The sequence below is a fragment of the Antechinus flavipes genome, chromosome 1, assembly GCF_016432865.1.
Source record: "Antechinus flavipes isolate AdamAnt ecotype Samford, QLD, Australia chromosome 1, AdamAnt_v2, whole genome shotgun sequence".
Lineage (NCBI taxonomy): Eukaryota > Metazoa > Chordata > Mammalia > Dasyuromorphia > Dasyuridae > Antechinus > Antechinus flavipes.
In genome coordinates this window covers 672,197,426-672,212,524 of record NC_067398.1, presented here as the reverse complement: position 1 = coordinate 672,212,524, position 15,099 = coordinate 672,197,426, and the positions used below count along the sequence as shown (strand labels likewise).

The window sequence follows — 15,099 nt, the reverse complement described above, 5'->3', positions numbered from 1 at the left end:
TCAATTCTAATTCTTTGCTATCACAAAGAGGAGTTGCTATTCATATATTTGTCTACACGGATCCTTTTCTTCCTTTAATTACCTTGAAGATATAGGTCTAGTAGTATTATATTGCCAAGTCCAAAGGGGTATACTGTTTAATAGCTTTGGGGGATAGTTCCAAACCATTTTCCAGAATGGTTAAACTAATTCACAGCTCCACCAATGGGTATATTAGTGTACTGTTTTCCCTTGTAGTCTTGATGGAAGGTAGTTTTCCATTTTATACATAAGAAAACTTGGAGGGAATTTAATAGACTTAAATCAGTAAATATTTGAGTAGATAGTATTTGTGAAGCATTTTGCTACAGTGTGCAAAATAGGGATGCAAAAATGTGACACTGTTTTGCCTGCATTCAGACTTCACTTCTTTCTCTGGAGGTGGATAGCATTTTTTTTTATCACAAATCCTTCAGAATTGTCTTAGACCATTATGTTGCTAAGATTAGTTATTTGATACATATATTTATCCCAGGCTGATTAATCTCCTTGCTTCAAGTCTCTCCCTACTCCTGTCTGTCCTCCCATTTAGCTACCAAAGTGATTGCACTCAATAAACTCCAGTAGCTAGCTTCCTATCTCTTCCAGAACCAAATGTAATATTCCTTTGTGTTCAGAGCCCTTTCATAACTTATTTTCCTTCATTTCCACACTTGTTGTATCTTATTCCAGGCACTCTGGGATGATACAGCCAGCATTGGGGATCCAGTGACATTAACTACCTTACTATTTTTCACACAAGACACAGTTTCCCAAAACTATGCTTTCATTGGCTGCCCCTGATAACTAAAATGCCTTCTTGATTCAAATATACTGGCTTCCTTCAAGTCTCCGCTATAGTCACACCTTCTGTTCTAAAGAAGCCTTCTCAGTCTCCCTTAATCTTAATACCTTCTCTTTGTAGTTATCCACAGTTTATCCTGCCAGTATCTTGTTTGTGCATAGTTGTTTTGAAGTGTTGTCTGCGTCATTAGACCGGAAACTTCTTGAGGGATAGATGGTGTCTTACCTTTTTTTTTTTTTTTTTTTTTTGAACATATAATAGATGTTTAGTAAATACTCATTAACAGGCTAACTTTATTAGGAAAATGTTCATTTGAATTTATTTTAAAATATGGTATAAAATGCTGGTCTAAACTAAATTTTTTCCAGAATATTCTCTAATTTTCTCAGAAGTTCTTGTCACAGGCAATCTCAGCCTGAAATACCATTTGTTGAACATTTGAATTTTAATTATTAGATGCTAGAAGAACTTTACTTCATTTACAAGGATAGAATTATTTGACAATCACACACAAGATTGGGTGGATGTCTAAAACTCTAGTTCATTTTCTTTAGCTAGAAAGGACCAACCGTATTCAAGACTGTAGGTCTAGAGTTTAGTTTTTTAATCCTTTTAAGTAAAGCCTTTATTCATAGGATACAGGATTAATTCTTGGATGATATTATGCATTACTGAACTGTAAGAAAATCTTTTTCATAGGATAGGAGAGTTTTTCCTACCCTAAAGAAAGGCAGTTTCTCTAGGGGAAGGGCAGGTCTCTCCTTTATGATTTGTTTTGAATACTTATTTGTAAGTTTTTAATGGCAAATTCTTCCCCAGTGATCAAGAAGGCAAGCAATAGCATAATAATTATTCATGTGAAGTTATGCAAAAATCTTTTACCTTAGGCATGTTTAAGTTCCTCTTCCTTCTTCCCCTCCAAAAAAAGGCAAGAAAAAAGTATACCTTGATTTGTACTTGATTCATCAGTTCTCTTTGGGATTCATCAGTTCTCTCTTTGAAGGCAGATAACATTTTTCATCATGGGTCCTTTGGAGTTATCTTGTATCATTGTATTGATCAGAGTAGCCTTGTCCTTCACTGTCATCATTGCAATACTGCTGTTACTGTGTACAATGTTTTTCTGATTCTGCCCACTTTTTTCTTTTTCTGAAATCTGTCTGTTCACCATTTCTTATAGCACAGTAGTATTCCATTACGTTCATATATCACAGCTTGTTCAGCCATCCTACAATCAATGTGCATCTTCTCAATTCCCAATTTTTTTTTTTTTTTTTGCTACCATGAAAAGAGCTGCTAGGAATATTTTTTGTACAGATCTTTTCCCTTTTTCTTTGCTCTCTATGGGATACAGATCTAGTAGTGGTATTGCTAGTCAAAGGATTTTGTTAGCCCTTTGGACATAGTTGCAAATTGTTCTATAGAATTGTTAGATCAGTTCACAGTTGTACCAGTAGTGCAATTTTTCTACATTGTCATTTTCTTTTCTGCCATATTAGCCAGTGTGATAGGTGTGAGGTGATACTTCAGGGTTGTTCTTAATGTGTACTTCCCTAATCATTGATATAGAACATTTTTTTCATGCGACTATTGATAGCTCTGATTTCTTTTTCTGAAACTTCTGTTCATTTTCTTTCATTTACCAGTTGGGGAATGGCTCTTTTTATAAATTTGGTTCAGTTTCCTATGCATTTGAATTATGAGGCCTTTATCAAAGAAATTTTTTGGTAAAAATTTCCAGTATCCTCTCCAGTATCCTTCATCCTTTTTAATTTTAGCTACCAAACGCCTGTCCAGAAGCTTTTTAATTTCATGTAATTGTCTCTTCGTTGGACATAAACTATTCTCATCTGTAGATCTGATGGGTATTTTTCCCTATTCCCCCTTCCCTTAATTAGTACATCACCATTTATCATGTACCCATTTTGATATGTGGTGTGAGATGTTGGTCTCTGCCTCATTTCCCAACAGCTTTTGTTAAATGGTGAGTTTTTGCCCCCAAAGCTTGGATTGTTGGATTTATTTTGCATAAGTTTACTGTGGCATTAACCATTGGTATTAGATATGCAGTGATTTATTATATTATTTCTTTACCAGTATCAAATTACTGCTTTGTAGTATGGTTTGAAATCTGATACACTTTCTGGGGGAAGAGATGTCTTTGTTTTTTGGTTAAAACAGACTTGTCAGTGCTTACGTTTTAGAGATATTTTACCTCCTCACCCCCTAATTTAGCTTCATATTAAGTTCTGTTATGAAAGTCTGGCAGAAGAACAGGAAAAAGAGTTTAATCATAGATTATTGATCACTGATGGGTAAACGAGCATTTAAAATTTTATGTCTTGGAATATGTATATAGATCAGTTGATAATTGGCAAAATATTGGATTTGTTCATTTTTCCCAGTAAGATTAAAAAAAAATCTCTTTCAAAAACTTAGTAAAATTATTTTTTGCATTTGTATTTTGAACTTGAATGCCTAGCCAACTTTGTTAGGAGGATGGCTTCAGGTATAGATTTTGTATACTGTCATATCTTCTTATCTTGTACAATTCTTTCTGTTCCATAAATTTCTAATAGGATTGTCTAATTAGAACAGGGAAGAACTTTAGTGATTCTATAGTTTTACAGGTTAGTAAACTGAGGCTCAACTCTGTGACCCTTTTTGGATTTTTTTAGTAAAGATGCCAGAGTTATTTGCCAGAAGTTCAGATTTTAAAGTTAAGTTCAAATGCTGTGTGACCCTCGGCAAGTCATTCCAACCTGTTTGCCTGTTTCTTCATTTGTCAAGTGATTTTGAGAAGGAAATGATAAAATACTTCCAGTTTCTTTTCCAAGAAAATCCCAAATGGGATCATGAAGAGTCAGAGAAGACTATTAAGATAGGATGATAAAAACTGAGGCCCAGAGAGAAGTGACCAGGGTCACATAAGTAAGCACATGGAAAGTCCGGATCCAATTCCTAGGTCTTCTAATTTTGATTCTAGAGCTTTTTTCTATTTGGCATTTGCTGCCTTTAAGTCTATTTGGCTTTGAACTAAAAACAAATCCTGGAATCCCGTCTAGCTGGAGGTGTTGAGGCAGCAGTTCTTTTACTATCATTGGGATGTCAGGATGCTGCTGGTGTTGGGATTTGGTTTCATACTCTTGTCTATAGGTCCATCTGTCAGTCTGTCCACTTGTATTTATATCTTCTCCTGTCTTGCCTGTCATGTCATGTTCTATCCTTTGATCGCCTTGTCCATCTGCATGTTTCCTTTGACATCAAGCTATGGTTGTTGTTCACCATAGGTTTTTTCATTGCCTTTTGAGTTTTCTGTACTTTTTATTCTTATGAGATTATATTTTCCAGTCTTTGAAACCATATTAATTTGATCATCAAGATAATATTTATGAACTTTAGTAAACTATGATTAGTTTGGAATTGTTGAAAGCATAGTTTTCCTAAATGCATTCTAATCTTTTTTTCATTTAAAAATTTTTTTTCAAAAAAATTTTTTATTCAAATCTGGACATTTAAGAACAGTTAGTTCTAAATACATTTATTGATAAGACTTTTGATAGTATCCTCTGGGTAAGATATTTTTATCTACTTTGCTTTAAAAATCAATCTAATAAAAAAACAAATTGAATTTCAGTGTGGAAGCTTTTTGGTCTTTGCAGGTTAATTCATTGTTGTCTGGGACTGCAGCATTTATAGACGTGCATCATCAATAGGAAATTTTTGCTTTTTTAATTTATGACATGAGGCAGCAAGACAGTGCAATGAATAGAATGTTAGATTTGGAGCAAGAAGTGAGTGACTCTGGACAAGACATTCAGTTTCCTTATTTGTAAAATGAGAATAAGAACATTTGTCCCACAGGGTTGTGCCAGTGCAATGACACCACATATGTAAAGTGCTTTGTAAATTTTAAGCATTTTAAAAAAGTTAGCTGTTAGTAATAAGTGGCAGAATCAGGATTTGGACCTAGGTTCAGAGACTCTAACTTCACAATTCTTTTTAACTATCATACTGCCTCATCTAGGTATGATCTCGTTAAGGTTTTGAACTGGGATGATGGTAGAGAGTTGTTTTAACAGAATATACTTTGTACTTGAGAGAATATTGGTTTTATGGGTTTTTTTGGGGGGGGGGAACTGAGGACATTGGGGTTAAGTGACTTGCCCAGGGTCACACAGACAGGAAGTGTTTAAGTGTCTGAGGTCAGATTTGAACTCGATCCTCCTGACTTCAGGGCTGGTGCTCTATCTATTACACAACCTACCTGCCCCAAAGTGTTGGTATTTTTGGATTTTCAGGAATCCTAGTTTGAGGATTGGAGGAGAGGATTGAATGAACTCCTGTACACATGGACATAGAATAACAAAGCAACCACTTGGAAATATCAAAGGGAGGTTACATATGGAACTTAAGCTTGCAGATGTAGTCAGAGTTGGAAATGTAGATTTGGGTGACAAAGCTTATTGGGAGTAGAGGCCAAGGACATGGAACCTTGATGAATCTTGTGAAGAGAAAGAACCAGAGAAGTTTTAAGTAGCGGTTAGAAAGGTTTGAAGGGAATCATGATTAAAGGAGTGATGCAGTAGCAAGAAAAGAGCTCAAAAGGGAATATTTTTTAGAAATGTTCAGGTCTGTAGGAAAAAGGAGAATGAAGAACAAAAAAAGGTATTTCATTTTGGTGAGGTGCTAGACAGCAGGTACACATTACTAATAATAATAGTCATAATATAAATCAGTCACATTAGTGAGTTGGGCAATAGTTTTCCCTGGTATACTTATATATATATCTCAAATATAAGATGGGTGAATAAAATGATTCTTTTTTTCCCCCCTCTTCCTAGGACAAACACCATGATGCTGCTCATGAAATCATTGAGACCATTCGGTAAGCATTTAGTATCCTATCTGTTGGATTGTCATCTGTGTTTTTCTCCCATGTCTATAATACTTACAAAGAGGAATCTATTTACGAAGTGATGAGTTAATCACATTTTTATAACCCCAAGCTCTGCTGACTCCCCATACTTATTCACAAGTAGCTGATTCATATTATTGTGTAATACATTTGGCTTCTTTTTGTACTGGCATAGAGATGTTTAAAAAAAAAAAATCTGATTACTGTTAAGTTAATCTAATTCAAATTTGTAGGTACTTCCATTTAAATATCTTAGTTCCTTATGAGTTCTACTCTTCCCACATCTTCTTATATTCCTGCTTTTAAAGCTTTTCCCCCTTCCTATTATTAGAAAACCTTTAGGCCCTCTTATTTGTTGAATTTTCTCTTGGTGTAGTCAAAAGATATGTTGGACCTTATATTACAGGACTTGGGTCCAGTGCCACCTCTGACATGGGTGTGACCATAGTTAAGTCATTGTGGATGATTAGCATTGTCATTTGGAGTATACCTTATGTTCTATACTGTATATTTCTATACAATAGAAAATTGGAGAGAGAAGGGGGAAATAGTGAGAATAAAGAAAAGATGTGGGGAAAATAGTGGTTTTTGTTGTTGTTGTTGTTTTTGCTGAGGCAGTTGGGGTTAGGTGACTTGCCCAGGCTCACACAGCTAGAAAGCGTTAAGTGTCTGAGAGCAGTACTGCTTCTGCTATACATTTCTTTATCTTTTTTGTGGGATATAGGAAAATGGGATGGGGGAGTCATAGTGGTGGTGTAGACTGTTGCCCTATCTCTGTCTGGAAGTATAGTGGTCTTTTGTAGCTCCATTTCTGCTGCTTTTTGGCATGGAAGCCATTTGTGATCTGAGTTTATTCATCTCTTCTTAGGCAGTCTACTTCCTGGGGCTCATATGTTGATATGGGGTATCTTGCTTGATGTGGGCATCTAATTAACTAAAGCCCCAGCACCGCTTATCACTCAGGTGATTCACCATTTTTAACCTCCTTAGTAGCAAGAATGATAAGCATGTGTCCCTCATACCTAGCCATTCTTTGCTCTATAGGAATTTGCATTGTATTTAGGTACTGAATTTATTTTGCTGAACAAAAAGAAATTGTGTCTATGAAATTGTGCACTCCTGCTATATACAGCTTTTTTTTGTATTAAATTTAGCCAGGAAGTACCAACAAGCCTTTGTTAAAGCATTTATTCTTTCAGTCCCAATGCTATATACTGGGGATACACATAGAAAGAAAGAAACAATAGCCATTCTGAAGGAGATGATGTTCTAATAGGGAACAAAGGATTACCCTGTTTGTGTCCTTTTCAGTTTCTTGTCTGTCTTGTGTTTTAGATTGTATTATTTTTCTTTCTTCATCAATACTAACATTTTCTTCTCTCCCCCTCTCCCCATCCTGTCACCTCCCAAGCAAAAGAACCTTCACATTTGTTGTAATAAAGACTATAGTAAATATAATACAGCACAAATGCTCACTTTGAGCATGTTTAAAAATGTTTTCTTTCACCAGGTGAGACAAGCTTTTGGTCATCAGACTTCCAAAGTTAGCATTGGTTACTGTTGATCATTGTTTTATGTATTTTGCTCATTTTCTTCTGTATTACATCCTAAATCTTTGCAACAGTATTTTCTTTACTTTCCTGTACCATTTTTGGACAGTCATTTTTCTAGTTAACAAATACCTATTTCCTTTTTTATCCTTTTAAAAAATTTTTATTTTCCCCAATTACGTGTAAAGCTTTTTTTTGGGGGGGGGAGTTATATATGTTTATTCATTTTTTAATATTTTTCCATATGAATCATATTGGGAGAGAAAAATCATAAGAAAAGGGAAAAAACATGAGAGGAAAAAGTAACCAGAAGAAAAAAAAAAGTGAACATATATAGCGTGTTTTACATTCTGTGTTATTGTTCTCTATGGATGGCATTTTACATCCAATTTTTTGGGATTGCCTTGGATCATTAAACTAATGAGAAAAACTAATTCTGTCATAGTTGATCATTGCACAGTCTTGTTGCTGTGTACAGTGGGTTCCTGGTTTTGCTTGTTTCACTCAGAATCAGTTCATGTAAATCTTTCCAGTCCTTTCTAAAATCAGTTTGTTCCATCAATTTTATAGAACAATAATATTCCATTTCTTTCAGGTACCATAGCTATTTCAGCCATTCTCCAATTGATGTGTACCTGCTTATTTTCCAGTTCTTTGCCACTATAAAAAGAGCTGCTACATTTTTATGCACATGTGGGTCCTTTTCCCTCTTTTATGATTTCTTTGTAGTCACCCACTTTAATTTCAATTCTTCCCTACCATAATAGCAGCTACTGCTTTAGGTTGTTGTCCTTGGCCACATTAAGCTAGATCCCTGCTTTGTGTATTCCTGAGACAGTAGAGTAAGCCCGGTTCTAAATTGCTTTCCAGAATACTAGGGTTGAGTCGCATCTCCCTCAGCTGGGACTATATTAATTATTATGTCTATCTGTGGCCTTGTTTGATAATTGTCATTTTCATTGTTTGACATCTTCACCTATTTGATATGAGGTATGATTGATATTTAAACTTAAATTTGTGTTTCTCTTATTAGTGATTTGAAGATGGTTATCCTTTGTATATATGCTTTGATGTTTGTTAATATAAGTAATTGGTGTCTTAAATAATATATTTTTGACAGAAGTTTGTGGTGAAGTTTTTTTTTCTTCAATTCTTCTAATTCTTTGCAGTTGTCTTGCTTATTTGTAAAAGCTTTTCATTTTATGTTTGATCTCCTGATATATTTAAGGCATATATCCTTGGAATTTTTTGTGGTATGGTCTTAAGGAGTTGATCTAACCTTAATTTCCCTCATACTATGCTATGATTGTTTCTATTTGATTAAGGAACTTTTTTTTTTTTTTAACAATTACTTAATAGTCTTGATTATTACTTTGAATATAGTTTGACATAGCACTTTTTCAGTCTCCTGATCCTTTTTGTTGGCCCTCACTGATTTTTCATGCTGATTAAGTTAAAGGTGACAGGTAGCTACAACGTGAAGTCTTGTAGCAAGGAGGCTTGCACAGAAAGGGGATGTGTGCTTCCAGATTACCACTGTGTTGAAGGTTGTTTACTACTCTGTGGTCTGCCTTCTTGGAACTGGTAGCTCTCTAATGTGAAGTAGAGAAGAAATACAAGTACACTTGGGAAGCACAGAGATTTGTTCCCTTCTCTATCTCTCTTCCCCACTAGGTCTTACATGTCCAAAGTCTTTCTTAAATGTTACTGCTAAATAAATGCCTTGTACTAATGACTTGGCCTACTAGAAAACTAGCAGACATTCTGAGACAATGCTATGCTTAATTTAGCACAAAGTGAATCTACAAACAAGTTTCTATTGTTTGTGTAAGTAATAGCAGAGGGAGTAGATGGGGATAAAAAGAAATGATAATCTGAGAAGAGTCCTTGCAGCTGCCTCAGTCACTAGAAGCTTAGAAGCATTGTGACACAATTGCAGGACATCTAAATGTATCGCCTCATTCTATTTTCTCCTTAACATTGGGAAGTGTATAGCACAGGTATTACCATATCCCTTTTGGAGTTGAATAAACTATGAGGCACATTAATTAAATTCGATTGAACATTATGTTAATTACAGCTTTGTGCTGCTGCCTTTGAAGCATATTTTTGGACTTGATGTTATGCTGTGGATTTGATCAAGTCTTTCCCACCTTTTCCCCTCATGTAAATGCCTTTGTATTGGATGAGTTTCAGCAAGTATTCTTCCTCTGTTAAATATGAACTGTACTGGTGATTTCAGTGGTACAGGGAACTCCCAGGTGAGGAAACTTACTACCAGCAATTTTTAGTTTTAGCAAATTGACTAAGGCACTGTGAAAGGTAAGTTTTGATTTTTTTTTTTTAATTAACCCTTTTTATTTGCAAAACATGCATGGGTGATTTTTTTTCAACATTGATCCTTGCAAAACCTTTTGTTCTAAATTTTCTCCTTCCTTGTTCTAGGTGGCAGGTGAGCCAATATATGTTCAATATGTTAAAATATATGTTAAATCCATTATATGTATACATATTTATACAGTTATCTTGCTGCACAAGAAAAATCTGAGAAGGAAAACAAAAATGCAAGCAAACCATAACAGAGTGAACATGCTATGTTGTGGTCCACATTCAGTTCCCACAGTCCACTCTCTGGCTGTAGATGGCTCTCTTTATCTTTGAACAATTGGGACTGGTTTGAATCATTTCATTGTTGAAGAGAGCCACAACCATCAGAATTGATCATAATATTGATGTTGCTGTGTACAATGTTCTCCTGGTTCTGCTCATTTCACTTAGCTTCAGTTCATGTAAGTCTTTCCAGGCCAATCTGAAATCATCCTGGTGGTTGCTTCTTTTTCTTTTTCTTTTTCTTTTTTTTAAAATTTTTAAATAACTTTTTATTGACAGAACCCATGTCAGGGTCATTTTTTATAACATTATCCCTTGTACTCACTTCTGTTCCGATTTTTCCCTTCCCTCCCTCCACCCCCTCCCCCAGATGGCAAGCAGTCCTTTATATGTTAAATAGGTTACAGTATATCCTAGATATAATACATGTGTGCAGTACCAAAAAGTTCTCTTGTTGCACAGGGAGAATTGGATTCAGAAGGTATAAATAACCGGGGAAGAAAAACAAAAATGCAAGCAGTTTATATTCATTTCCCAATATTCTTTCTTTGGGTGTAGCTGCTTCTGTCCATCCTTGATCAATTGAAACTTAATTAGATCTCTTTATCGAAGAGATCCACTTCCATCAGAATACATCCTCATACAGTATCATTGTTGAGGTATATGATGATCTCCTGGTTCTGCTCATTTCACTCAGCATTAGTTCATGTAAGTCTCACCAGTCCTCTCTGTATTCATCCTGCTGGTCATTTCTTACAGAACAATAATATTCCATAACATTTATATACCACAATTTACTCAACCATTCTCCAATTGATGGGCATTCATTCATTTTCCAGCTTCTAGCCACTACAAAAAGGGCTGCCACAAACATTTTGGCACATACAGGTCCCTTTCCCTTCTTTAGTATCTCTTTGGGGTATAAGCCCAGTAGAAACACTGCTGGATCAAAGAGTATGCACAGTTTGATAACTTTTTGAGCATAGTTCCAAATTGCTCTCCAGAATGGCTGGATGTGTTCACAATTCCTGGTGGTTGTTTCTTACAGAACAATAATTTTCCATAACATTCATATACCATAAGTTATTCAACCATTCTATAACTGATGAGCATTCATTTAGTTAACAGTTTCTTGCCACTACAAAAAAGGGCTGCCACAAACCATTTTTGCACATGAGGGTGCCTTTTCCTCCTTTAAGATCTCTTTGGGATATAAGCCTACTAGTAACACTGCTGAGTCAAAGAATATGCACATTTTGATAGCTTTTTGAGCATAGTTCCAAATTGCTGGTAAGTAAAGTGTTAAGGATCCTATTGTCTATATGTGCCACAGATCTACTGTTTTTGAGGCTGGCTTTTGCAGATGTTTTGGAATCAGAGAGCTCATCTTTAATTTTGACTCATTGTGCTGAATAAACTATTAATATCAACCTGCCTATAACATGCTGTTAATTTTGGGGGTATATGTGTATGATTGACAGTGATATATTGAGGTTTTTTCAATCTCTGAAACCCTTAGAACCATTTTTCAGGTGTTTCTTTTCCCCACATATAGATAGATCCTTTTGACGTGAGTATTTTAATAGGAAAAGTTTTAAAAATGTATTCAGAATGTAATTCTGAAGAACTGTACAATTGTTTTGACTTAACTTTAGCAGTGAAAGATATATGTGGTTACCTCTTTGCCCTAGTGAAAATCGTAGGACCATTTAAAAAAAAAGCCAATTCTTTCAGTAATGTGAAAAGTAAAAGATTGAACACCAAATAATCTTTCAATTTTGGTTTTCTATTTCCCAGGAAAACTCTTTGGCTAAGTCATACGTTGAAAGAGACAGACAGAAAATGTAAATGGTGCATTCTTTTTTCAGAATATTTTACAAATTATGGGTGAAATTCTTAGATTTTGTACAGTTAACTAAGTGAACAGAACCATAAGAGCAACTATACATACAGTGACTGCAAGGTTGTAAAGGAAAATTTTGATCAGTATTTTTACCAGTTCCAATTCCAGATGAGAATCTACTCTTGACAGAGAGGTGGTGAACAAAAGAAGTGCTGAATGAAAAATCCAAACACACATAACCAATTTCAAACTTGGTCACGGTGTAAATGTTTTGCTTGACTAAATTTCTTACTTAGGAAGGAAATTAGGAGATGAAATTTATTTGAGGTAGAGAGGGGAAATAGTGATACCCACTCTCAAAGTAGAAAAGAAAGAAAAGTGTTAATGAAACTTTAAAATAAAAGTTACAGAGAATAGTCGAGAAAGGTGAGAAGTTGTATCTCTAAGCAGATCACTATTGGGAATATTGTGCTAAATTTACTTCATATTTAAGCTATCTTTATTTTCTGCCTCCTATAGCAAATATAGGGGATATTTATATTGAAATTTAAAAGTTTACAGTAATTTTAAGATTTAGAATTCTTCATAATTAAGAGAATGTTCTTAAACGTATCCAAATGGCTTTGATTTTAAACTTTTTGGCATTGCAGTTTACTATTCCACCAATATCTGAAGGCTTGATTAAAAAATCAGTACTAGAATTATCTCAAAAGTACTAAAGAAACTTGCTTGGTAGAAAAAATTAGCTGTCTTAAAAAAGCAGGATTTTCATAATTTAAACAATTGATGTCTGTCCTGTCAATGAAATGCATATTTTTCAAAAGTCTCAGAATTTTGATTTGATGTTTTAAAAAGGTAAATAAATTACTTGATTAATGAATTTTTTTTCTTTAGACATTTATATTTACTATTGCTTGTCTCAAATAGGTGCTCCTTTCCAACCAACATCCACACTTTCGTACAAAATATATTCTCTTGGTAATAGTCTATTGACAGAATGGAACTATTATATTTGTATGATAGTTAAATGCTGTAAATGAGCAGAACTTTGTTACTGCTCCATTGTCTTTTTTTTGCTTAGAATTATTTCTTTTTATTTGCCATTCCAATTGTTTTATTTTATTTATATGCCATGATTTGTTCAGCAGTTCATTGGACATACTGTTTCCTTTAATCACAAATAATACTGCTTGGAATGTTATTATGCATAACTGTTCTGGATATCCATTTCTTAGGATATAGAGCCACCCCTTGAGTCTCCAGTTAACATTTCCTAAGAGCAAATATTGATTATACTAACTTTCAGATACCGTCTTTATTTTTATTATTTTTTTTATTATAGCTTTTTATTTACAAAATATATGCATGGGTAATTTTTTTCAACATTGACCCTTTTCCATCTTTTCCATCCCCTTCCCTAGATGGCAGGTAGTCCAATACATGTTAAGTATGTTAAAGTATATGCTAAATCCAATATATGCATGCATATTTATACAGTTACCTTGATGCACAAGAAAAATCAGTTGTAGAAAGAAAGAAAAGGAAGAAAAAAAAATGTAAGCAAACCATAACAGAAAGGGTGGAAATGCTGTGTTGTGGTTCACACTTATTTCCCATAGTTCTCTCTGGATGTAGCTGACTCGTCATTATTAAGCAATTGGGACTAGTTTAAATCATCTCATTGTTGAAGAGAGCCGTGTCCATCAGAATTGGTTATCACATAGTCTTGTTGCCATGCATAATGCTCATTTCAATTGGCATCAGTTCATATAAGTCTCTCTAGGTCTCTTTGAAATCTTCCTGCTGGTTGTTTCTTAGAGAACAATGATATTCCATAACATTCATATACATAATTTATTCAGCCATTCTCCAACTGATGGGCATCCATTCAATTTACAATTTCTTATCACTACAAAGAGGGCTGCCACAAACATTTTTGCACAAGCGGGTCTCTTTGGGATATAAGCCCAATAGAAACCCTGCTGGATCAAGAGTATGCACAGATAACTTTTTGAGTATAGTTCCAAATTACTCTCCAGAAAGGTTGGATCCATTCACAGTTGCATCAACAATGCAACTGTTTTCCCACATCCCCTCGAACATTCATTATTATTTTTTCCTGTCATCTTAGCCAATCTGAGAGCTGTGAGGTGGTACCTCAGAGCTGTCTTAAATTGTCTTTCTCTGATCAGTAGTGATTTGGAGCAAATTTTTCGTATTTCAGACACCTTCTAATGAATTCTTTGTGTGTGCTTAGTTTATCATAAGTTATTAAATTACTTATAGTTGCACTGATAATTGAAGTCAGTAGACATGGTGCCTAAAGATAACATGAACACTTTAGTTCATCTCTGATTTTTCCTAACTAGTAGATTAAAGGATTCAAATGCTTTCTCAGTAGACAGGGTCCTGTGGCAGCTGGATGGTATAGTGGATAGAATATCGGCTGTGAAGTCAGTAGACATGAATTCAAATTCAGTTTCAGATATTTAACATCTAGGTGTTAATCCCAATCTCCTTGCAAAATTAATAAGTAAATAAAAACTTAAATGAACAAAAGTAGCCAATGCCCTGTTCACTTAAGCTTTTGGTTTGAACAAATAATACTTTTACTTTTTTGCTGGTAGAAAAGAAATTGAGAAATCATTTATTATGCTGAATTTCTACCATCTACTTACTTGACCACCTTCAGGTGTAGCTTTTTCAGTCTTGCTTATATCCCTAATGATAGTTTCTTAGGTCTCCTTCATTTTTTATCCTGCAGTATGTTTTGCTTGCTTTTGTCCCAGTCAGAGATTAGAGTAGGAATTTGGTATGTAGATTATGATTATATTATATAATATTAGATTATAATTTTTAACTCCTACTAACTAATTGAAGCCCTTTCCCACTGTCCTGTCTCCTTTAGTCCCTTGGACACATAGTAATTCCTCAAATATTATATTGACAGACTTGGTACCTCTCCTTAAGTACCTCTCTAATCTCCCAGTATATTCTCTCCTTCCTGATTATAATGTATCCAGATTGTCTTTTTTTATTGTGGAATGCTTCTCTTCATCTTTTGACTGACCTTGAACTTTTCTGATTTTCAGTCACAGTTTAGTTAGGTAGAATCTTTTTTAATATATATTTTATTTTATTTAATAATAACTTTATATTGACAGAATCTATGCCAGAGTAATTTTTTTTACAACATTATCCCTTGCACTCACTTCTGTTCCGATTTTTCCCGTTCCTCCCCCCACCCCCTCCCCTAGATGGCAAGCAGTCCTATATATGTTAGATATGTTGCAGTATATCCTAGATACAATAAATGTTTGCAGAACCAAACAGTTCTCTTGTTGCACAGGAAGAA

General features: G+C 34.6%; 1 protein-coding gene across 1 annotated transcript in view; it reads left to right on the top strand.

The window, feature by feature from the left end:
• DOT1L (DOT1 like histone lysine methyltransferase) overlaps positions 1-15,099 on the top strand; it is a 123,893-nt gene that overhangs the window by 18,574 nt on the left and 90,220 nt on the right. The window contains exon 2 of the mRNA XM_051972241.1: positions 5,668-5,711. Within this exon, the coding sequence (XP_051828201.1) occupies positions 5,668-5,711 (44 nt within the window). The remainder of the gene's footprint in view (positions 1-5,667; positions 5,712-15,099) is intronic.